At 60.8% G+C, this 22,300-nt stretch overlaps 1 protein-coding gene across 3 annotated transcripts in view; it reads left to right on the top strand.

Annotated features, from left to right (window-relative positions):
• ABR (ABR activator of RhoGEF and GTPase) overlaps positions 1-22,300 on the top strand; it is a 43,089-nt gene that overhangs the window by 3,496 nt on the left and 17,293 nt on the right. Inside the window, exons 1-6 of one of the 3 annotated variants that reach the window (XM_054084634.1) lie at positions 7,083-7,362; positions 11,868-12,052; positions 17,702-17,806; positions 18,337-18,522; positions 19,315-19,422; positions 20,169-20,229. In XM_054084634.1, coding sequence (XP_053940609.1) covers positions 7,302-7,362; positions 11,868-12,052; positions 17,702-17,806; positions 18,337-18,522; positions 19,315-19,422; positions 20,169-20,229 — 706 coding nt within the window. In that variant the 5' untranslated portion in view covers positions 7,083-7,301. Of the gene's footprint in view, positions 1-7,082; positions 7,363-11,867; positions 12,053-15,210; positions 15,714-17,701; positions 17,807-18,336; positions 18,523-19,314; positions 19,423-20,168; positions 20,230-22,300 lie in introns of those variants that run through there. The other 2 variants (XM_054084633.1, XM_054084635.1) reach the window with 2 other exon arrangements.

Here is a 22,300-nt window from a genome sequence, read left to right as displayed (position 1 = left end):
CGACTGTGCTGGTAACTGAGAGAAGGGATGCAGTGATGCTCGTCGGGAGATGCTTTGTGCCCGGCAGCTGGGTAGTGTGCACAGAAGTGGAACAAACTCGGTGCTGGGTTTCCCTGCTTTGCCCTTGGGAAGCTGAGAAAGAGGCCGGTTTTGCTGTGGAGCTGGGATGCTGGGGAAGCTCCTGAAGGTCCTCTGGAAGGCTGCTGGGTTCAGGAGCCTCTGATGTGTCCTGTCCAGCACACTGCACATCAGAAAGATAAGCTCTGGGGTAGGGAGCGCTGACATAACTGGAATAGCCCCCGATGCCATAGCCAGCCAGACCTATCGGGGGCTATTCCAGGATGCTACTGCTGTGAATTGTGCTGTAAATGAAATCCCCAGCCCTCTGTTCAGCTGGAATTACAGTTTCTATCATGGAAAAATCTTGGAGTTATGTGGGTTCTTCTGCTCGCCCCACCACACCGGCTTCACTCGTACCTTGGGAAATGGGAAGGGAGGTCGCTGGCAGCAGTGGGTTCCCTGCCTCAAAGGATGATGAGAACAGAAAGGCGGTGATGCTGCTGTGTGCACTGAAGGGCTAAGATGGGGAAAGGGGCCCAGGGCGTCTGGAGTCCCCAGGGCATTGGCCACCTTGTCCTTTGGTCTGGATGGCTGTGGGCATCATGATGGGGGTTCAGGTTTGGGTAAAGGCAGGACTTGTTCTTACTGCTCCGTCTCTGCTTTCAGCTTGTGCTGCTCCTGCTGAATACATGGCACCGCTAAAGTGGCATCTCTGTCTCTCGTGGGGAAACTCCTCCACTGTGCAGCAGCGCTGTGGACAGAGCTCTGTCCTGCTGTCCTGGGCCACCTTTGGTTCCTCGTGCCTTTCTTGGGAAATCCCCTAAAACCACAGCAAAAGGAGGACGGAAAATAGTGAGCAAAGACAAGAATTTATCGCAGTGCGTCTCTTTCTGGGACAGGTCACGGGGTGCAAGAGGTGAAGGAGCATTGATCCTGCAGCACCCAGGAAGGAGAAGTGTGGCATTGTCTGCATCTGTTTCCCTTCCTTTAGCATCAGGAGGGGATCTGGGTGTCGGTGCTGAAGCAGAGCGGTGCATGGCTGGGAGCTGGCCCTCCCTGAGAGCCCATCTACCACTTCTGTATCCTAATGTTTATTTTTTTAATTGTTACTTCATTGTATTTACCCACTGTCGGAAAGCGCTTGTTTGGCTCAGAAGATGCTGAAAGTGCTTCTTCTGGCAGGGGAAGGCCAGGCAGAGTCGCTGTGTTTAATTTTAACTGCTTAGGCGAGGACAAAACCACAGCGTGTGTGTTTGTGTGTGTGTGTGCATGCCTGCTGGGGACCTTTGAACCGTCTCCATCTGCTCTGGGGCCCAGCGGCATTTTGGCAGGTGGCTTTTCTCCATGAACCCCCCCTTGATGGCAGCGTGACAACAACCCCTGCATGATGCTGGGCTGCCTCCCGGGAGAGCAGGGCTGCCTCAGACAAGGACTGCAGGGTTAATGTTGGGGCAGGTTTGCACCATTAAATAAATCATAAATAAATGCAAAAGTTCACGACGTTGAAAAGCCTTTGAGAAGAACAGTTGCTGTTTGAAAGCATGGATTTTAAATGAGAGCGGTAAGTGCTGGTTGACAGAGTAACTTCTTTGTGATGGGCAGATAGTGGAGGGCTTGTAAAGGAGCTGGAAGAGCAAAGGGGAAATCTGTGACCAGCTCTGCCTGTGGGCACCATCAGAATCTCTGCTCAGGACAGAGCCAGCAGCATCTGCCGGGTGGAGGAGTGGCTCTTCCAGGCAATGGCATCCCGCGGAGGCTGAGCAGGATGGACACGTGGTGGGACAGGGGTCCCTGTACCCTTCACCGGGCAGGGGAACAGTGGGCGAGGCTGTCCTTGTGGGCACATCAGTGCTGCTGGTAAGGTGGTGTGCTTGGGTCTGGCTCTCACCTGGCCGGCTCCCCTCTGCCACCCACTCTCACATCAGCTAAGCGTGGTTGCAGCAGGAACCTGGCTGCTTCCCAGCATCATGAACCTCCATTTTCTCTGAAACAGGTCCTCAAAGCTGGTGTGAGTATTTCTTCCTCTCCCCTGGCACGGCAGCGGTGTCTGCTCTTGGTGGCCCAGTGATGCTGACGTCTCACCTGCAGGAGGTGGGCCTGGCTGCAGCATCCCTGCACATCCCTACGTGCCATCAGCTGAGCATGGTCCCGCTGGCTGGATATTTGCCCCCCAGCATTTGGTGCAGAGATGATGCTGAGCTCCCCCAGCTCGGCAGCGTTCCGGTCGGGGCACAGCAGTGCTGGGCTCTGTGGTTTGCCCCACTGCCTTGCAGAAGGGAAGGAGGAGATGCTGTTCCTCTTTCAGTGCCACCGGCACCGCAGGCTGTGTCTGTTGCAGGGCTGAACACTTCTGCTCAGAGGTGACCCCCCAGTCCCCAGGCTCCACGCAGCCGTGAGTGATTGTGGGGCAATCGGTGTCCCCAGGTAGGAGCAGCGGCAGCAGCAGGGCACCCAAGAAGCCTTCATTAGGTGGCTGGCTACAGCTAGAAGTGCCCTGCGGGGCCTGAATATATTTGCATTGTAAGTCTATTGAAATCTGCTTTGGGTTTGTCTTTTTTTTTTTCCCTGGAAAGACACTTCTGTGCAGCCGGGCTCTTTGTTCCTGTGGTTCCTCCTCCTCTCCTGCCCAGTGAGGCCACAAGTTTGGATCCCAATGGATGGCTCTGCTCTGTCTTCTGCTGGACGCTGTCTGCTGCAGCCAACCCTGCAGCAGTGAATGGAAGGAGACGCTTTCCACCACGCTGGTGGGGATTAATATTCTCTTGGGTTAGAGATGGCAGCCTGGTTTAGCCAAGGCAGCTCACTAAAGTGTGCATCCACCCTGGAAAAACCTATGCCCCTGGTTCATGGCATTGCTGGGTTTGTCCTCCTCCTGAGGTCGGCTGGAACAGCTGCCGGGAGCACAGCCAGGGCTGAGCAGACGGAGGGAGTGCACTGATCTCACTGCATCCCCAAGAGACATCTTCAAAGAGGCTTGGCTTTCCTACCCTTAGTTACTTTATCACTGTTTGCTAAGCAGGATAATTTGCATATGTAGATCAGGAGCAGCAACGCTTCTTGGTTCTCTTGGCTGTAGCTGGGGAGTGGATCCTGGCCAGCCTAAGCAGAATGGTGGAGGATGTCCTGCAGATCTGCCCTGAGATAAGTCCCAGCTGCAAAGGTCAGGGATTGTTTGAAGATCTGGCAGAGATGGAGACCTTTGTGCTCGGACTGCGGCTTTCTGCCATGGGCACTTTTTGTTCTGACGCTGTGAACCAACACCTCTTCCTTCTCCTTCACAGGTCCTGCAGTGGGAAGCAAACCTGGCTGAGCCATCTCAGCAGCACTGGCAGCAGGGCTGGGTGGGAGACGAGCAGCCTAGGGCTGCGGTGCCAGCAGATATAGCTGCGATCTCCTCCCTCTCAGAAGAGAGATGCAATGCGATAGCTGGCCCAGGCCTTAATCTGATATTAGAGCCCTTTTCCTGTGAGCAGCCATCACCTTTCTTTCATTCTCTGGTGTTTTGAGAAGCTAATGGTGCTGGGCTGCTTGCTGGGGGGATCTGCCCAGCTCTGGTCTCTGGCTTGGCTCCCTGAGAGCAGGAGGTTCTGAGGAGCTTCTCTGCAATCCCAGCACCTCTCGGCCATGTCTTGAGGCTGCCAGTGGAGCTTGGGGTCGATGCAGTGCAGACCTTGGGGCTCCTGTCCCACAGGAAAGCAGTACTGGGGGTAAAGTTTGATGTTGAGTTGAACTGAGGAGCATCATGTTCAGTATAACCCATGGGAAGGGTCTGCTACGCTCCTTATCGGGAGCATTTTCATTTATTCCTCTTTTCCCCCTCTGCAACCTCTGGCAAGGGAATAGTTGCTGCTCTGTACCAGTGAGAGACAGCCCAGCCCTCCTGGAGAGCCCAGCAGAGTTCAGTGAGCCGGGCTCTCGGCTGGTGTCTCCCAGCGCAGCCCGGGCTGTGTCCCTGCCACGGCTGCAGGACATCTAGGCTTCACCTCTTCCAATCTAAGGATTCTGGCCGCTCTCTTAGTCCTTGTTTAACGCTGCCACCTGCATGGTGCTCCCAAACCACCTTCTCCCACTCTGCTCTTCCTCCAGGAGAATACCCCCTGTGCCCCACGCTGGTGTTGGAGGTGCAGGCAGCTCTGGACCTGCTTTCTGGTGTCCACCACCATCCCCAGCCTGGCCTTAGACAAGCCCCGAGGTTCGTGTGGCTGTGGCTGGAGGAGCCTCTTGCACAAGAGTCCAGAAATAGCGATGCGTGGGCTGGCGGGCAGGGGCTGGGCAGATGCCAGGCAGACAGCCAGACACCAGGCGAGCAGCACGGGGCCGGCTGGTGGCAGGGTGGAACCGCAGGACTCAGCTTTTGACTCTCGCCACAGGGATGCTCCCAACTGGAGCTGCACTGCGGTTGGAGCTGGGGGTGGTTGGAATAGGAGGAGAAGATGGTTGGCGGCATCTTCTCACCCAGGGCTGGTCCGTGTCACCACAAGATGATGGGTTGCTGAGTGTGGGTGGGTGCTTCCCCCCAGCCCCGGGAAGAAGAGGGAGGTTCAGCTGCTTTGGATGTTTTGAGATTTTATTGTTGTTGTTTTTCTGTTTGCAAGGGTGAAAAGAGCATGAAACCCAAAGTAAAAATAAAGCCCAACAGTTTGGTGGGGCTGTTTCATCCAGGCTGTGCAAGGGCACCTGCCTAGGTGGGTGTGTGCAGCCAGGTAGGGCTCATTGGGTGCAGCACAGGGGCAGCTCCTGTTTGGGCTTCTCGGTCCATGGGGAGGCATTCCAGAGCACTTGTCCGCCTCGTCCTCCTGACACTGCCTGGCCCTGCTGCCTGGTGTCACATCGGAGGTGGCCAACTGGCAGAGGGTCCTGGGGGTCCAGTGGCCTGTGGGTGGTTCATCCAAGCGCTCAGCTCATGCCCTGTGTTGGGTAAAGAGAAAGATGTGCGAAGGGGAGTTTGCGCGGTGGCATGGAGGGGATGATGCCATGGACAGGAGTGGCCAGGAAGCATGTCTGGCCAGGAGAAATGTGGGAAGAACCCCTGCATGCGTGCGAAGAGCAGTGCATGGAATCCTGGCTGCTCTGGAGAGGGCTACAGACTGCCTTGGCTCTGCAGCCACCGTGCTGGAGGGGGAGAGGCTGCACCGCATGCTGGTGCTGGTGCCGTGGTGCTCCCCAAGGCACAAGCAGGGCATGGTTTCCTGCCGTCAACAGGGTTGATGTGCTCAGCTGAACCGCTGTCGCCTTCCTGGCAGCTCGCTGTGCCGGCGGCAGGGCCTCTCGCTGTGGGGGCTGCAGGGGCGCAGGGTTGGGCTGTGGACAATGGAGGAGACTCTGCAGCGGGAATTTCGAGGGATGGAGTGGGACAGGCTGTGGTACTGAGCTGGAGCCCGGGCAGGAGCCAATGGAGTTGGTGGAGGACGGAGAATGGCAATCACTGTCACATCATGGCCAGGGCTGCCACTGCCCACGCCGAGGACTTGGGGGCAAGGGGGACATCGGCACAGGGCAGTGCAGGGGTGGTGGTGGTGCTCAGCATCATCCTGTGGTGTGACTGGGGGAGGGTGTGCTCAGCTCCCCAAAATATCTGGGAGTGTGGCAGGTTCCAGAGAGACCTCATAGCAGCCTTCCAGTATTGAAAGGGGGTCCAGGAAAGCTGGGGGTGGGGGTCTCTTGATGAGGGAATGCAGGGACAGGACAAGAGGGAATGGTTTGAAGCTGAAAGAGGGGAGATGAGATGAGATTTTAGGCAGAAATGTTTTCCTGTGAGGGTGGGGAGGCCCTGGCCCGGGTTGCCCAGAGCAGTGGTGGCTGCCCCATCCCTGGAGGGGTTCAAGGCCAGGTTGGATGGGGCTTGGAGCAACCTGATCCAGTGGGAGGTGTCCCTGCCCATGGCAGGGGGTGAGACTGGATGGGCTTTAAGACCCCTTCTGACCCAAACCATTCCATGATTCTATGAAACAGCAGCTGTGGGGCTGCACCCTGTGCCGCTGACTCAGCACCTGGTGACCCACAGCCTCTGGGGTGGTGGGCTGTGGGCCTGGGTCCTTGCCACAATGGGGCTGGATACGGCCCTGTGGGGAGACAAGGCTGTGCCAGGGGCAGCAGTGGCCCTGGCTGCCAGGTGCTGGTGGCTCCGTGTGCCCCAGCCATGTTGAACCAAAGCCTTGGCATTGCTGTGCTCCCCCAAAATGGATCAACTGCCGCTGTGCCTGGTGTCGACATCTCTGGGAACAGGGATCAGGTGCTGGCGGCACCTTGGCAGGGTCTCCTCAGGTTTCCCAGCTGGGGGGTGTTGCCTATGCCACCCGCGTCCTGGCACTTCACACTCCAGTGGCTCTACCTTCCCCTTGTGCCTGGCGGAGCGTTATCCCTCCTGCCTGGTTCCCGTCTGGCCCTGGCGCCTGCTCCAGGTCCTTCCCTGCGCAGCTGAGCCCACGGGCAGGATGCGGCCGAGGGCACCGGTGGGGGATGCTGCCCACTCCAGCGGGATGGGGGGCAGCGGTGCCGGCACAGGCTGAACGAGGGCAGTCTCTGCACTTGAACGCTTGGCTGGTGCCTTGACGTATTGGGGTTGATGACTCTGGCACTTTATATTTCCTTTGGCTACAGGCAGCTGGGGAGGGCAGTTTAACCCCTGCCTGCCCTCACCCCACTCTGCCAACCCCAGTTTTATGGAGCAGGGCAGTTCCTGGAGGTCCTGGTTCCTCCCACAGCTGCCAGAGCTGGCGGAAGCGGGGCCAGGGGAAGCCCACAACCTTCAGCCGTAGCGGTTTGAAGGGCTGGGGAGGTTTTGCTGAGGAGGAGGCACAGCATCCCTGGGTTGTAGGAAGGACCATGGTGGGAAGGGTGATGGAGACAGGCTTCCCCCTTCCTCCCCCTCTCCTCGGGATGGCGTGGGGGACAGCCACACGCCCCTGTGCCACCGCCATCCCCTCCTCCTCGCTGGTCCCCAGACCCCTGCGGAGGGTCAGCGTGGCTGCCTTGCGGGGGGATGCTGAGCTCGGCTCCCCCCAGCAAGGCAGGGGCGGGAGGCGGGACGCGCTGCCATTGCCATTGCCAGGCAGCACCTCCTTCCCTGGGCACCCCTGGCAGAAGAGCGGCCGTACGCCCAGGCAGGCGGCCGTGCCCAGCTCTCCCATCCAGCCCCCAGCCTGGGCCTGCGGCCCCCCGCCTCCCGCCCTCGCCCGCTGCCTTTGTTGTGAGATGAGAACCGGCTGGCGGTGCTGAGAGCCAGCACAGCGCTCCCGAGCATGGAACCGCTGAGCCACCGCGGCCTGCCACGGCTCTCCTGGATCGACACCCTCTACAGCAGTACGTGACCAGGGCTGGGGGGCGGCGAGGGTGATGGGACCCACTACCTGTTGTGTAACGCTGCGTCGCGCTGGGAAGGGGTGCTGAGCCGGTGATCCCATGCCGGTGGGCTCCCGGACCGAGCTGAGCCCGGGCAGGGCGCAGGAGATGCTGGCGGGAGGTTGCGCTCCCCTCCTCGAGCATCCCGTACTCCCCAGGAACAGGGTGATGCTGGTGGAGTTGGTCCAGCATCCCCTGGGCTCCAGGGACCCGCTGCTCGCTCCAAGAGGCTGCGCGAGTGGGATGGGTGACGGCGGTGCCGTGGCTGTGGGGCTGCAGCAGCCTGGCAGCTGGTGCTGCTCCCGAGGGTCCCTGGGAATGGGTGTGCTTTCTACCCCAGGTCCCATCCCCATCCCTCCATGGCTGTGGGAAGGTACCTCTCCCCCTTGCTGTGATTTTTCACAGCGAGCTCCGAGGCGCTGTGCCGGCGATGCTGTGGCAACGCGGTGTCAGTCCCTGGGGGCTGGCAGCTGTGGGGATGGGGTGTCCTGTGGCAGCCCAAGGGTGCCATCCCCCCCGCCCTGCCCCACTGACAGGCAGCGGGAAGGAATGAGCCCGTGAACCGTGGCTAGCGGTGGCCAAGGGAGCCAGGGATGTGGCTAGGGGATGGAGGGGCTTGATCACGGCATCCCTGTTGTTCATTCCGGGGGAGCGCTGAGCTGCGTGGGCGCCCTGTGGGTGGGTTTTTGGGATGCGGTGTTGAGCGCAGTGCCTGGTGTTTGTGGGGCAGCGAGGTTTGGCACAGAGGTGTGGGATGGAGGGATGCTCTAGAGAAGGGCTGCTGCATGGATCTGGCATCTGCTGTGCCCTGGAGGGAGCAGGAGCTGCTGGGGGGCACATTGCTTAGGGCTGAAAGCCCCCAAGTTTTCCAGCCCAAAGCCACCGATACCCACTGCTGGAGGTTCTGGAGTCCAGTGTAGCTGTGCAGCCTGTGCACACAGCGGGGCTGGAGCCCGGAGGCCACATCCAGCCCTGGCCTCTGCACCCTCCTTCCCAGCCATGGCATCTCTGCAAAGTGATGGCTCTGCCAACCCAAATCCTGCTCCGGCCACCCTCGCTGTGGATGGGAGAGGTGTGGAGGAGGCTGCTTGGTGTGCCCATGTTTTGGGGGATGTGGGGAAGGTTCTGGCCTTCACCATGCTGGGGAAGGCAACGGCACGGAGGAGATGCTGTTTGTGTTGAGCCACGCTTTGGAGGAGGCCCTTGGAGGCAGGTCCAAGGCCAGCTCACGCATCCATGTTGTCATGGTGAATTTTCACCCAAGCACAGGGAAACCATGGCGTTCCCCCAAAATCTTGCGTGCTCCATGAGGATATTGGGCTTGTCCCAGCAGTGGGATAGGATGGGTGAGGGCTGAGGTGTGCTGGTGCGCTCCAGGGGCGCTGGGAACCAGAATGGACCTGGCTGGAAAGTGAAAATAATGTCACCCTGAGCTGCTGTGACTGTGCTGTCACCCACTGGGGTTGGGAAGGAGCTGGCTGTAGTCCTTTGCTGTGCTTCCTCTTGGGGACAATCGCACTGGTATTAGCTTGGGTTGGACCTGGGAAGACGGAGCAGAGTGGAAACATTATTTTCCCTGTGGGAAGAAATATTTTTTTGGAGACTATCCCCCTGCTGGGGCCGTTTGCCAGCATGGGGGGCACCTGCCCCAGTTGGTGTCGGTGTCCTGTGCATGACAGCCCTTGGTGTGTTACGGGGCTGGATCCAACCCCGGGCCATAAGTCTGTGTGTGGGAGCTGGGGTGTCCTTGTCCTCCAGAGTGGCTCCCCTGGCCCAGGAGGTCCCTCCCCTGGGGTGGAGCAGGAGGATTTCCACTAAAAACTGGGAGCAAAAATAGCGCTGGTTTTGGCACAGGCACAGGAACAGGCTGCAAGGGGCAATGCAGCTGCAGGGGAAGGAGGGAGCTGCTTTTTTCAGGCTGGCTATGTGGCAGGAGCACCCCACAGGCAGGGAGATGCAGGGGACAGCCCCTCTGTGCCTCCTTGCCCACAGCATCCCCCTTGCCTGTCCCATCTCCTCAGTGGTGCTCGGTTCCCTCCCTGCAGTGGGAGCTGGGGAGGTCCTCCTGCCCGACCTTCCCAAGTGAAAGCCCCAGAAATACTGTCCATCCATGGGAAGCACAGCTGAAGGCACAGCTGGAAGCATGGGGACATAGCCTTGTCCTCCCTTCTGCAGACAGCACATGGTCCCTCTCCCTGGGTGCCTGTTGGGGCTCTGCCTGAAGGTCTTGTCCCCACCTTGGCCCTAGGACTGGGATGTAGATCCGCTCCAACTGGGAGCAATGGCTGTGTGGGAGCTGGGTCATTCCCTCAGCCCTGCAGGCCAGTCCCTTCCCCCTCCATGCCATCAAGGCTGCCTTCTTCCCTGCACTGCTGCAGGTGTCACCTCCCTGGGTCCCCAGTCACCTCATTAAAGCTGTGTTCCTTATTACCTTGCCACCAAGCCACCCCAGACTGGGTTGCCAGGTTGCACAGTGCCGGTGCCACTCTGGGTGCCTTCATTGCCCACCCTGCAGTTAAGCCTGGAGCTGCAGACCTTGGCCTTGGAAGAGGGAAGGCGGTGGAGCCTGTTGGGCTCTGAGATGGTGTGGCTGGTGGAAACCATCAGCTTTATTCCCTCTCTGCTGCCTTGGCACCCCCTTAGATCCTGCCTGATGGGGAAGGGTGCTCGTGTGAGAGGTTGAGGTTGCTCTGGGGCATTCCCATCCCAGGGGTGGGTGGATGGGCTCAGGTGAGCTCTGGGGAGATAGCCATCATGGGGGGACACCAATGATAATGTGCCTCATGCTGCTTTGCTCCTGGCCGGTTACTTTAGGCACTCCAGTTGGGACTCAGTCAAAGGCAGGAGGGATGAGGGCCATCCCACCACGAGAAGGCAGACCAGGTTAGAGCTGGGGATCCCTTTTCCCTGGAAGCTGAGGACTAGGGGAGCTACGGGCTCCCCTATCTCTGTTCATCCAGCTTGTTCATTCCTGGTCAGCCCCAGGTTGAACAGGGGCTCCGGTGGCCCACTGAGGGTGGCACCCCAACCTCTGAGGGATGGTTAATAACTGTTAATTGCTAATGAAGGAAGGTCTGAGAGGGGCTGTGGTGTTCTGGTACAGCTGAGATGCATCAGACCCACGTCGGGGCTCTCCTCCATCCCACTCCCAGGTGCAGGATGGGACCTCCCATCCCTCCCCCTGGTACTGGCAGGGCTCCCAGCCTGAGCGGGCTTCTCGGTGCTCTTTGGCTGAAAGATTTATCTACTTTGAATATGAAGGTGAATACAATATTCATGTGCTGAGCGGTGTTGGTAGAGTCAGGGGAGTCCTCAGCTGGGGTGGCAGGGCCGTGGGGGCACAAAGTGGCAGCAGTGCAGGGTTTGGTCTGGGATGGTCGCTTCATCCCCTGCACACCCCGTTTTGGACAGGATATCAGCCAGGGTCTCCCCGCTGTCTGTGTCCAGGCAGGCTGTGGGGACAGGAATGGGGCTGCTTGGTGGGGAGGGGAGCGAAGGGCTGGTGTGGGGTCAGGTGAGCCATGCCCAGTGCCTCTCCGGGAGCTGCTGAGGGGTGCTTGGCTGGAGGCACTGGCTTGGGGTGCTCGCTGCACCCCGCGGCCGCCCCTGCCGCAACCAGGCTCCCTTCCCCCTCCCCTTTGTCAGCATCTCGGGGCTGCTGCAGCCGCCTCTTCCCGCCGCCACCGAGCCGCTGCCGTTTCCATGGTAACAGGTTAGGATGTACCCCGGTCCCCTACTGCACCCCAGGGACCCAACGCACACCCTGGGGCTCCTGCTCCCCAAAAAGGCTTCCCCTGGGCCAGGGGTGACAGGAGGGTTGTGGGACAGCACGGGGCATCCAAAATCAGGTGTTGGCCTGACGTGTTGGTGGCCTCATCCTGCACTGGGCTGAGCAGAACCCCTTCTTGCCCTGCCCGAGCTGCCCACCTGCCATGGGACTGCCACCGTCCCCCTTCTTCTAGGGGGTGGCACTGTCCTCCACGCTGCGGACCAGGCGGCCTGGCACCCGTTCCCACGCTCTGAGGGAGGGTGGCATGGGGAAGCGGGGAGGACTACGGCTGTGGCTGCCAGCCCAGCTCCATCCCTCCCTGGGGATGGCATGGGGACAGTGGCCGCCAGGCAGGCAGGACAGAGCCACTGGCGTGGGGACAGGGCGTCTGGTAGAGCAGCTGCACAGAGGAGGCCTGCGGCTTCTCAGTGCTGTTAATTATGCAAATATAGGGAAGTGTGTCGAGCGGAGGATGCCCTGCAGGGCTGAGGATGCTCTGTGTGATGCCCTGTCTGCTCTGCCAGGCAGGCAGAAAGCGGGCGGTTGGGGTGGGCTGCGAGTGCGGGTGTCCGTGTGTAGCCCTGGGTGTCGGACACGGGGTCAGGTAACCGCAGGGGTGGTTGTGGTGCACTGTGCGGTGACCCTCGACCGTACCACAGCCTAGATGCTCACCACCAACCCTCTCTTCCCCTCGCAGACTTCAACTATGGTGCGGATGAGTATGATGCTGAGGGCAACGAGGAGCCCAAGGCGCTGCCGGAGGGCTCGGAAACCATGCCTTACATCGACGAGTCACCCACCATGTCCCCCCAGCTCAGCGCCCGTGGCCAGGAGAGCGGGGACGGTGTCTCCCCGACACCCACCGATGGCCTCAGCACAGGGGTAGGTGCTCGGGATGCGGAGCTTTGTACCGGGTGCGGTTGAAGGCAGGGCTGTGGGTGCCTGGCTCGGGTGCATCAGTGGTGTCAGAGGTGCTGTGGTGTTGCTGTGACCTAGGGGACTGTCCCCACGGCATCCCAAACCCTGCTGGCCATGTCCCTCTGGGCTCAGGGGAACAACACCCTGTTCTGCTGCTGGTGGTGCAGGTGCAGTGTCTGTAGGACACCTTGTGTCCCTGCCCTGTGGTGGCAGAGCCAGGAGGGCACTTGCTGGTCTGGGAGCTGGATTAGGGTGCTGGAGCCCAACAGGGGTTGCTGTAGGACAACTTGTGTCCCTGCCTGGTGGTGCCATGCTGATGGCAGAGCCAGGAGGGCACGGGTTGATCTGGGAGTGGGGTTTGGGTGCTGGAGCCCAGCTGGATTGCCACCTCTATGGGACACCTTGTGTCCCTGCCCCGTGGTGCCAGGCTGGTGGCAGAGCCAGGAGGGCACGGGCTGCTCGGGGAGTGAGGTCTGGATGCTGGATCCCAACCGAGGTTTCTGATAATCCGCAGTCCCGGCTCCGGGGAGCCCTTGGGGACCCGGCACAGCCTCTCCGCCGGGCTGCCGGCTCCATCTAGTGGCACTTGGGGACAGCCACCAGCCGGGGAGGGATGCCCTGTCCCCCTCTCCTCTCTGGGGAGCTGAGATTTAACCCCTGCTCTCCCGAGAGCATCCTCGGGACAGCCCTTGAGGGTTTATCCGGGATGTTTCGCAGGGAGGATGCTCGGAGAGCTGCGGAGAGGGGAAACAACGGGAAAAAGTAGTTTTCCAGAGTAAAAATTCGGGGGCGGTGGAGCCGCTGTCCCCGGGGACATCGGAGGCTGCTGTCTCCGCTGTGTGTGCTGGACCAGTGGGTTCTGGTCCCCGCGGGGCTGGGGCAGCTGCTGGCAGGGCTGGGGGGGCAGGAGCTCGGGCTGGGCAACGTGCGGATTTTTGTCTTGGAAAGAGTTAAACTCTTAACCCGGATGCTGAGGCAGAGAAGGAGAGAGGTGTGGCTTCCTCCCCAGGGCCCCTGCATCCTCCTCCCGGCACCCAGCGGTCCCTGGGGAGGGAGGGAGCTAGGGATGAGAGGGGGCTGCGGCTCCCTGCCACCCTCCTGTGCCAAAGACCCTCTCCCGGGGCTGGCTCCAAAGCCCCCCGGGCTCAGAGCCCCTTGCCCTCGAGCAGGACAGGGACCACAGATGTGGTCACAGCTGCCCCAGGAGCTTGCAAGAAGAGATGTCCCACCAGAAACCTCCTGCAGCCTTCCCAAAGGCTGTGACACCAGTCCCACCTCCCCAGTTCTCTGCGATGGGATGAGACGACTAGAGGAAATGGCCTAAAGTTGTGCCAGGGGAGGTTTAGATTGGATATTAGGAAAAATTTCCTTACTGAAAGAGTGGTAAAGCACCGGAAGAGACTGCCCAGGGCAGTGGTGGAGTCTCCATCCCTGGAGGTGTTAAAAAGACTTGCAGATGTGGAGCTTTGAGACATGGTTTAGTGGGCATGGTGGGGTTGGGCTGACAGTTGGACTGGATGAGCTTAGACATCATTTCTGATCTTAACGATTCTAAGATTTGGGGCACAGCCCTGTGAGCCCCAACCCTGACACCCTAGTGAAGGGGTTTGGTGATGGGCTCCATCCCCCTGGCAAGTAGGGATAGCAAAGGGTGGCAGCATTTGGGGAGACTCTGGGGGATGCTGACAGAGCAGTGTCCGGGGGGGCTGGATGGACCATGATGTAAGCCCACTTGGATGGCACTAACAGGACTGGGAAGTATTGGAGCTTAGCACCAGCTCTGCCTCCATCTCTTTATTTAAAGCTTCATCCGTGGAACACCATCTGAATCCTGGTGTGTTTAATGCTGCTTGTCCAGCCTTGCGCTGGGCACAGGCTTGCATGCACGTCTCGCTGTACCTGATGGCACAAGGTGCCAGGCTTGTCGCATCGCTCTTCGCTGGGGAGGTGGGACTGGTGTCACTGCTTTTGGGAAGGCTGGAGGAGGTTTCTGGTTAGGCATCTCTTCTTGCAAGCTCCTGGAGCAGATGTAACCACGTCTGGGGTCTCTGGCAGCTGGATGCAGACACAGCCTGTCCCTCCCTCTCCCACCTGGGAAAAATGAGTGCCACAGTCATGGGGTGAGGTGGTGGCCCAGCCTCTGCTTGGGTGCTGCTGGGGTTTGGTGCTGTGAGTGGCTCTTCCCTGGGCAGGGAGCGGTCCCCACTCTGGGGTCCTGGCTGCAGCGGGCAGGGTCCTGGTGCCGTGGCAAAAAACCTTCTTATCAAAGGCTGGGCAAAGCCTGAGCTGTGGCATAGACACAGGGCTGGGCATGGGCTTTGGAAAATCCACCTGTCTGTGTGCCTGCCTGCTTCTTGCAGCAGGAGTTTGTTCCAGACTTGGACAGACGCGGGGAGGAGAGCGGCTCCTGCGGGCAGAGCACATGTGGCCGCTGGTTCCCCTTTTGCTACTGAGGAACAGGGGGAAACTGCTGAAACAGCTCTTGCGTTACTGTGCCGTCCTCCAGCCCATTCTTGCCCCATTTCCCGGGGTCCATAGCGTCGCCCGCAAGCATCACACTGATACTCTATCCCTGTTCCTCAGCTGCCCTGGGGCTTGTGGTCAGGCTGGGGCAGCAGTGAGGTGCCAGTACTGATCCCCTTTGGGATGTGGGGCAGATACTGGGAGAAGGCATGTGTTTCAGTGTTACCCTGCGAGATGGTGAAAGGTCTGATACCTCTGGGGGTGCAGAGCCAGGTCTCTTTATGGGACCTGGTGATGCTGCTGCCCTGCAAGATCACTTCTCACTGGTGGCAATCCACATGGTCTGGCTCGTCTGCCTGCCCGTGGGACATGGATAGACCAGGGAGTTGGCAATCCCCGTGGTCTGGCCCCTCTGCCTGCCCGCGGGAGCAAGGGGCGTCGCAAGGCGGGATGGATGCTCTCCCACTGTTGGCAGCTCTGCTGGGTGAGGGCACGGGGGACCTGGCATGGGGGCAAAGGACCCCTCCTCACAGGTTTTGCTGGTGCTGGGAGAGCCAGCTCGGAGCAAGCAGCTGCTGTGCGCCCCAGCCTTGACCACACTCCGCCAGTGGAGCAGCCCCACCTCCAGCGCCAAGAGATGCATTTCCTGTAGTGAGCGTGCAGGGCGGAGCGGCGGCGAGGCTGGCTGGGGCGCAGGCTGGCGGGCAGCGGGCCCTCCACCGCCGGTGGCCCCTCCAGGGGTGAGCGGAGGCCAGGCCAGAGTCAGGCTGTCCCTCTGGTCCCACTACTGGTGACCTCAGAGTTGCCACCACCGCCACCGCTGCCAGCTCTGTAGCCGTCCCAGAAGCGCCTGGTGCTGCGGCCGGGACGCTGGGGCCGAGGGCTGGAGCTGGGGCAAGCGGGAGCACCGGGAATCCCATAATGGCTCCTTTCATCCCGCGGCGGTGGCCGGCATCCAGGGCTGAGTCAGGCCGAGCCACATCAGCCGTGTGAGCCCCTCGCCTGAAGCCTTGTGGGGTCCCCTCCACCGCCCGCTGCCTGGCCAGCCATGGAGGAGGAAGAGGAGGCCATAGGGTACCTGGATAAAGTGCTGGAGGATGAAGATGACTCTGAGCCTGGAACCCCCACCAGCCCTGGGTCTCCGTTCTCAGCTGGCGAGAAGGTGGGCAGCAGGGCACCCCACTCTCTTGCCGGGTGGTGGCGGGGGGACGTGGGGCATCTTGCTGGCGCACTGTTGACAGCTGAGTCTCAGAGAAGCTTCTGGGTCGGTGGGGGGCAGAGCGGAGGGGGCAGCGGGAGCATCACTGCAACCTCACCCCCTCCTGCCTGTGGCCGGGGGCAAGGGGCAGGGCTGCCCCGGGCATCACGTGCAAAGGGCTCAGCGGGTGCTTGCGCAGGGCGAGCACCCAGCTTTCCTCCCACGGGGGAGCAGGGGCCACGCGTGCTGCTGCGGGGCGCTGGGCGGCTCAGCAGAGCCAATGCCGGATGCTCAGGAAGGGGCTGGACCACGCTTTGCCAATGCCCCACCACTCGGCCACCAGCAAACCCCCTAAACAGCCCCAAACCCCCGTGCTGGGGGGTGGCCACAGGGGACCCCTGTGCTGGCAAGCACAGCCTGGCACCCTTCTCGCCCACCCTGGGCGATGCACAGGGCTGGAGGGCTCTGGCTTCGCTCTCCTTGGAGTCTCTTGCATGGAGTGGCCACTGGTCTCTGCTCTAGGGTTGCTGCTCGGGGTCGCGGGGGTCTGACTGGCATCGTCCCCATGGGGTGCTGCAGGCCCTGGGCGTAGACAGGCCCCTTATCTCCTCAGCTCCTGCGCAGGCTGGGGAAGCAGGAAGAGTCCGTGACGAATCAGTGGCAAGGAGCCCGTGAGCTCCCAGCACAAAAACCTACCCCCCTGCGCACCCCTCTGCCGCGCCGGCTGCCACAGCCTGGCCAGGAGCCATGGGGTGGGCACCTTGGTTGGGCAGGGGGCGGCTGGCGGGTGCCCGAGCAGGATGGGGAGATGCTGATGTGTGGCTCTGCCCACCCCATGGCTCTGCAGCCCTGGGAGTTTTGCAGCTGCCAGGCACAATCGCAGGGCTGGCAGGGACAGACAGCGTAGGCAGGGGTGAAACAGGACCAATATAGAGTCATATTGTAGAATCGCTAGATTGGAAAAGAGCTTTGAGAATATCAAGACTAATTCTACCTCTCCACTACTAAATCATATCCCTAAGTGCCTCATCTACCTATCTTCTAAACACCTCTAGGAATGGAGATTCCACCACCTCCCTGGGCAGCTATTCCAGTGCCTGAGAACCCTTTTGATGAAGAAATTTTTCCTGATGTCCAATCTGAACCTCCCCTGGCACAATCTGGGGCCATTCCCTCTCATCCTAAATATAAACCCAAACTGTCCTGAATGGCTCATTGCCCACAGCAGCTGCTGACCTTGTGGCTCTGCTTGGTCCCCACCTGGGTGGCAACACCCAGCTCCTGAGTGTGATTTTTTAGGGCAAACAGTGCTGTGGTGGAGGCGGCTGAGGCAGTTCAGGAGCTGGGGAATCCATGCCTGGGTGCTGCAGAGCCTCACTGGAGCTCCCAGAGTGTCGTTGCCTGTCTTCTGGCTGTAAGGATTGTGCTGCTGGAACATGGGTGCTGCGGTGGGCTGTGGACGCAGGCTGTGCCACCGGCAGCTGGAGCAGCAGCAGGGCTCTGTGCAGCCCAGGACCTGCCCTGGTGCCACCGGGCACTGACCATTGGGGAAACACTGCCCTGGGAAAGCCTCAGCTGAGGAAAAGGGTGGTGCTGGATCACATGGCAGCACCATCCACCGCCAAGCATGATTTCACCGGGTGCCTCTGTACTCTGCCCTGGGAGAGTCCTGCCTTGCTGTGCACCACTCTGGAGCGCTGCCAATGGCACCGGGCTCCTGGCCAGGCGGCAGCAGAGAAGGGAGCAAAGCCAGCATAGCCCATGGCTTCCCAGACGGCTCCAGTCTGGTTGTGCCATACAGTGAGCATGTGCCCAGCCCTTGCCATGGAGCTTCCTTGATGCTGGCAGGGACACGTGCCCACGTGGGGATGCCAGGGATGGGCTGCTGGTATGAGGGCGTCTCCTTCTGTGCCAATTGCTGGCTCAGCTGGGCTCCTTGTTGTGTTGTACAGGGTGAGCGAGATGCTGGCAAAGGCCTGGAGATGCGGAAGCTGGTGCTTTCCGGTTTCCTGGCCAGTGAGGAGATCTACATCAACCAGCTGGAGGCCCTCTTGTTGGTGAGTACAGCCCCCAGGTCAGACACTCCCTCCAGGGATGTCCCCCAGCATGGATGGATGGATGGATGGATGGATGGATGGATAAGTGGCTGGATGGGTGCATGTGTGGGTGGGTCAATGGATGGATGGAGTAATTTCTTCCTGGACAGCCTTCTCCAGGTAGGCCTGGTCTGGACACTACCTGGGACAGAGCAGAGCTGTAGGAGCCGTGCCGGAGCCAGCAATGCTGTGGCTCAGCTGCCCCAATCTCGCTTCCCTCTGCTGCCAGTGTGCCTGGCGCGGTGGTATTTATAGCTCTGGTTCCTCTTGTGGACTCATTGCCCCTCATGGAGGAGACACTGTTGCACAACACCGGGGTCACCACTGCCACGGGGAAGTCTGCGGGGATGCACAAGCTGGGAGCAGCTCCTTGGGCCTGCTGCTGGCTGGGACCCATCCTGGGCAGCCCTCACCGCTGGCTCAGAATCCCCTCATCCCCAGCATTCCTCTCCCAGCCCTTGTCTCAAATGCTCTCTGTTCTCATTCGGCAGCCTATGAAGCCATTGAAGGCCACGGCCACTACGTCGCAGCCTGTCCTCACCCTCCAGCAGATCGAGACAATTTTCTACAAGATCCAGGACATCTATGAGATCCACAAGGAGTTCTATGACAGCCTGTGCCCAAAGGTGCAGCAGTGGGACAGCAACGTTACTATGGGCCACCTCTTCCAGAAGCTGGTATGCATCTTCCCTGGGGCTTTCTCCGCTTGGAAGAGAAGGGCTGAGGAGATGAAGCACTGTGTGCAGGACTCAGCCTCATGGTGTGGCTCAGCTGACACCCTGCCACGTGTTTACTGGTGGCTGTGGAACTCGTTGCATCCCTCCAGCAGCTGCTGCATGCCTGAGCCCTTCCATCCCAGGATGGGAGTCGGTGCAGCCTCCATGCTCCTCGCTGCACCGGGAATGCTTGCAGCTGGCAGGTCCTGGGTGCAACCATGGCAGGGGTTTGGCTGGAGGTGCATGTTGTGTCCTTACTGTGGCGGTGGCAGGAGCTCAGGTGTGTGGGTGAACCTCTGGGGAGAGGCAAGAGGTTGCTGCCTCTCCGCTGCCTGTAGGTGTTGTGGTGGGGGCTCCTCAGGGTCTCGCTCCAGGTTCTGACACCGCTTTGGACTTGTGATGGGGCTGTGCCCAGCGGTGCTGTGGCCATGCTGGAGGGGGAGGGAGAGGGGGCATGTCAAAGGGTGCCAGGAAGCAGCTGTAGCTTCAGCCTCTGCTGTCCAGGCACTTGTCACCTCTCTGCTGGATTCCGGAGGTTTGTGAGGGGCTGGACAGGACCCCACCGTTCTTGTCCTGGGCAAGGGTTCTCCCTGTGGAGCCAAACGTGTTGTCCCTGAGCTGGCTGTGGTCTGGCAGGTTGTCCTGCCAGGAGGGGACGGCTCTGGGCTGTGTCCCCTCAGTGTCTGCCTGCCCCTCACGCTGTGGGGGCTTCAGCATCCCTCTGAGTGCCCGGCTAACCCCCCCTCCCTGCAGGCCAGCCAGCTGGGGGTCTACAAGGCCTTTGTGGATAACTACAAAGTTGCGCTGGAGACAGCAGAGAAGTGCAGCCAGAGCAACTACCAGTTCCAGAAGATCTCGGAGGTAAGAGGGGCCAGGGTGCAAAGAGCTGCCGTAGCTTGGGCTGTCCTCGTGCAGGGTGGAGAAAACCATCCCCATGGCTGAGCTGACTGCGTGTGCCCTGTGGTGATGCTTGGTGTGCCCTGGGGACTCCTGGGGACCATCCCTGGCGTAGGGTCATTGGTGGCTGTGCCAGAGGTTCATGGCCTCTGGGTGTCACGGGTGTTTGCCCCCTGTCTTGTGCAAGCTCAGGTCAGGCTCAGCCCTCGCTGCTGTTGTTTCTGGGATGCTGGGGCAGCCCATCCACTGAGCATGGCTGCTGGGTGCCTGTGGCTCGTCCCCTGCTGGCTGAATCTCCATCCCTGGCTCTCCTATAGGAATGGGGGACATCTGTGGCTGCAGCCCAGCTCCTGCCTCCCTCCAACCCCTCCACAGTGGGGTGTTCAGCTTGGTGGGACCAGCAGTCTCCCCACACCAGCTGTGAGTGCCCCGCTCCAGAGAGTCTCATGGTCCGTGGTGGGGCTGCCCTGTGGGTCTATCGTGTCCCAGCCGCTGAGTGAAGCCAGAGCTGCTCTCGGCCGGGCAGTGCCCCGTACAGCCCACACCTCCAGCCCAGCACCCGTGTGTGGCCTCCATCACAGCCAGGCTGGTGCTGGGGGGTGGATGTCAGGGTGCAGGAAGGGTGAGGAGCACCCCATGACCTTGAACAGTGACCTTCCCCCCAACCCCAGCTGCCCATGAGCTGCTCTGATGGGCCTTTCCCTCCTTAGGAGCTGAAGGTGAAGGGCCCCAAGGACTCGAAGGAGAGCCACACGTCGGTCACCATGGAGGGTACGGCAGGCGTGGGCGTGGGGAGGGAGACGCAGCCTTTTGTGTGTGCGCGGGACCAGCGCGGATGAATTACTGAGCGCTAGTGGAGCCCTTTGTGTTCGCGTGTGCGGAGCTGGCAAGGATGAGGGGAAACGCAGCTCTTTAGGATGCTGGGGGCGTGCAGCAGCCCCCCACTCCCTGCCTACCCCCTCCTCCCCGCCCGCTGGCTGCGCCGAGAGCCATGCTGAGGGGCTGCCGATGCCGTGCTGCAGCCGGGTTCAGCTGCCGCGGGGCGGCAGAGATGGCTGTGCGGAGAAGGGGCTGCCATGGAAATCCTCGTCATCATCCGACTCTGCTGTAACTGCACCTACGGTGAGGCTGGGGGATGCAGCTGCAAATTCGGGTGCCGGTGGGGAGCAGTGCTGTGGTGATGCTGGCCCAGGGCTGGCTGTCCTTGCCGAGCGGGTGGAGGCTGCGTTGTGCTCTGCAGCCTGAAGTTGGGAACGTCTTTGTTCCAGGCTCTATTGAATCATCTTGGCTCCGGCACATGCAGCCACGCGCTCGCCTTCCTTGCCGGGCAAGGGCTCGTGCTGGCAGCGGGACAGCGAGGGGCTGGGGCAGGTGGGGGGACCACGTTGGCACTGTGTCACGGGGATGGCAGTAGGAAGGGGTCCCTGTTTGGTTGCCGGAGGCTGTGAGCATTGTGAGGCTGGAATGTATGTCTCTCTGGGGCTGGGATGCCCGTCTCTCGTGACTGGGGAGGAGAGGCACCAGGCATCCCTGCCTGCAGGTGGCTGGTCCTGTGCTGCCTGTGTGTGGGTCCCAGGCTGGGGGAACTGTGCCTGTGAGAAGCCCAGCGCTCTTGCCGTATGCCAGGACAAGCCTCTCCAGGGCTGCTCCGTGCTTTGCTTGTGCCTGTAGTGGTGGCAGCAGGAGAGTCCATCCTCCCCATGGGGGTAGGGTTGGAGAAAGCAGGGGACACCCCGTCTGCTCCCTCTGTTCTGGAGCCAGGCTCTCCCTGGCTGCTGCAGGGACTCGGATTTTACCCGCTGATATGGAGGTTGCAGCCTCCAGTTCAGGGTCCAGCCCTACACCCTTGCCTCCTGAGCAGAACCCCCTGTTTGCTAGGGTGAGGTCTCTCTCAGGACTGGGTGCCACGGGTCACCTGGCAGAAAGGGGGTGGGTGCCCCCCAGGGCTCATAGCGCAGGATGGGAGCAGGCAGCACCTTTCCCTTCTCTCCCTCAGCCTGAAGGCTGGTCCGGCTCAGCCCTGGCAGTTTTGGGAGAGTGCTCCAAAGTGAAGGGAAAACCCAGAGGCAGCAGCCCGGCTGTAAGCAGCCTGGGGAGACGTGTGAGGAGCTGGGCACAAGAAGCAGCACTGGGAATGTGTTCTGTGCCTTCGTCTGCCCAAACACCTGGGATGGAGGAGGAGGGTTCGGCTGCTTGGGGTGAAATGTGTCTCTGAAGAAGCCCCCAGGGCTGGCTTTCCACTGGGAGGGTGCCTGGAAGGAGAAATGGGGTGTCTGTGCCCTGTGTGGGGGCCAGCTCTGCCCCTCCTGCCCCAGACAGAGCCTCACATACAGTCATGGGGGGAACTGTGGGGAGGGAACATGGGGCAGCAGTGTGGGACGATGCCTTGATCCCTGCCTTCTCTGTAGGTGGGGGTTTTGCTGCTGCTGGAGCAGCCTGGGTTTCCCTTCACCCAGAGTTGCCTGGGATGGAGGGATACGAAGTGTCCCATGGGGGTGGCAGAGCCCGCCAAGGGTAGGACAGGGGTGGGACCCGCTGCTGAGCCAAAAGTGAAACTGAAAAAGCTGCTGGGGATGCTGAGCGGCTCTTCTGCTCCACAGCCACTATGCAGCAAGCTGGGAGTGCTGGTGCCTTCACCACACCTCGAGCTCCTTTGCCCTGGCGGGGAATGCGCTGGCACCACCACGGTGGGAATGTCCCACAGTCAGGGCAGAGCGATGTCCGCATCCCCTCTGGCTTTGCCACCCATGACCTGTGGCAGCAGAGGGGAGGAGGACACGGTGACCATGTTGGTGTGTCCCCATCGTGCCCTCTCCCAGGGCAGGGACAGAGCTTGTAGATG

Source organism: Cuculus canorus, chromosome 20 (assembly GCF_017976375.1).
Source record: "Cuculus canorus isolate bCucCan1 chromosome 20, bCucCan1.pri, whole genome shotgun sequence".
Lineage (NCBI taxonomy): Eukaryota > Metazoa > Chordata > Aves > Cuculiformes > Cuculidae > Cuculus > Cuculus canorus.
Note: the sequence above shows the minus strand (reverse complement) of the source record. Positions and strands in the feature narration are given on the sequence as shown.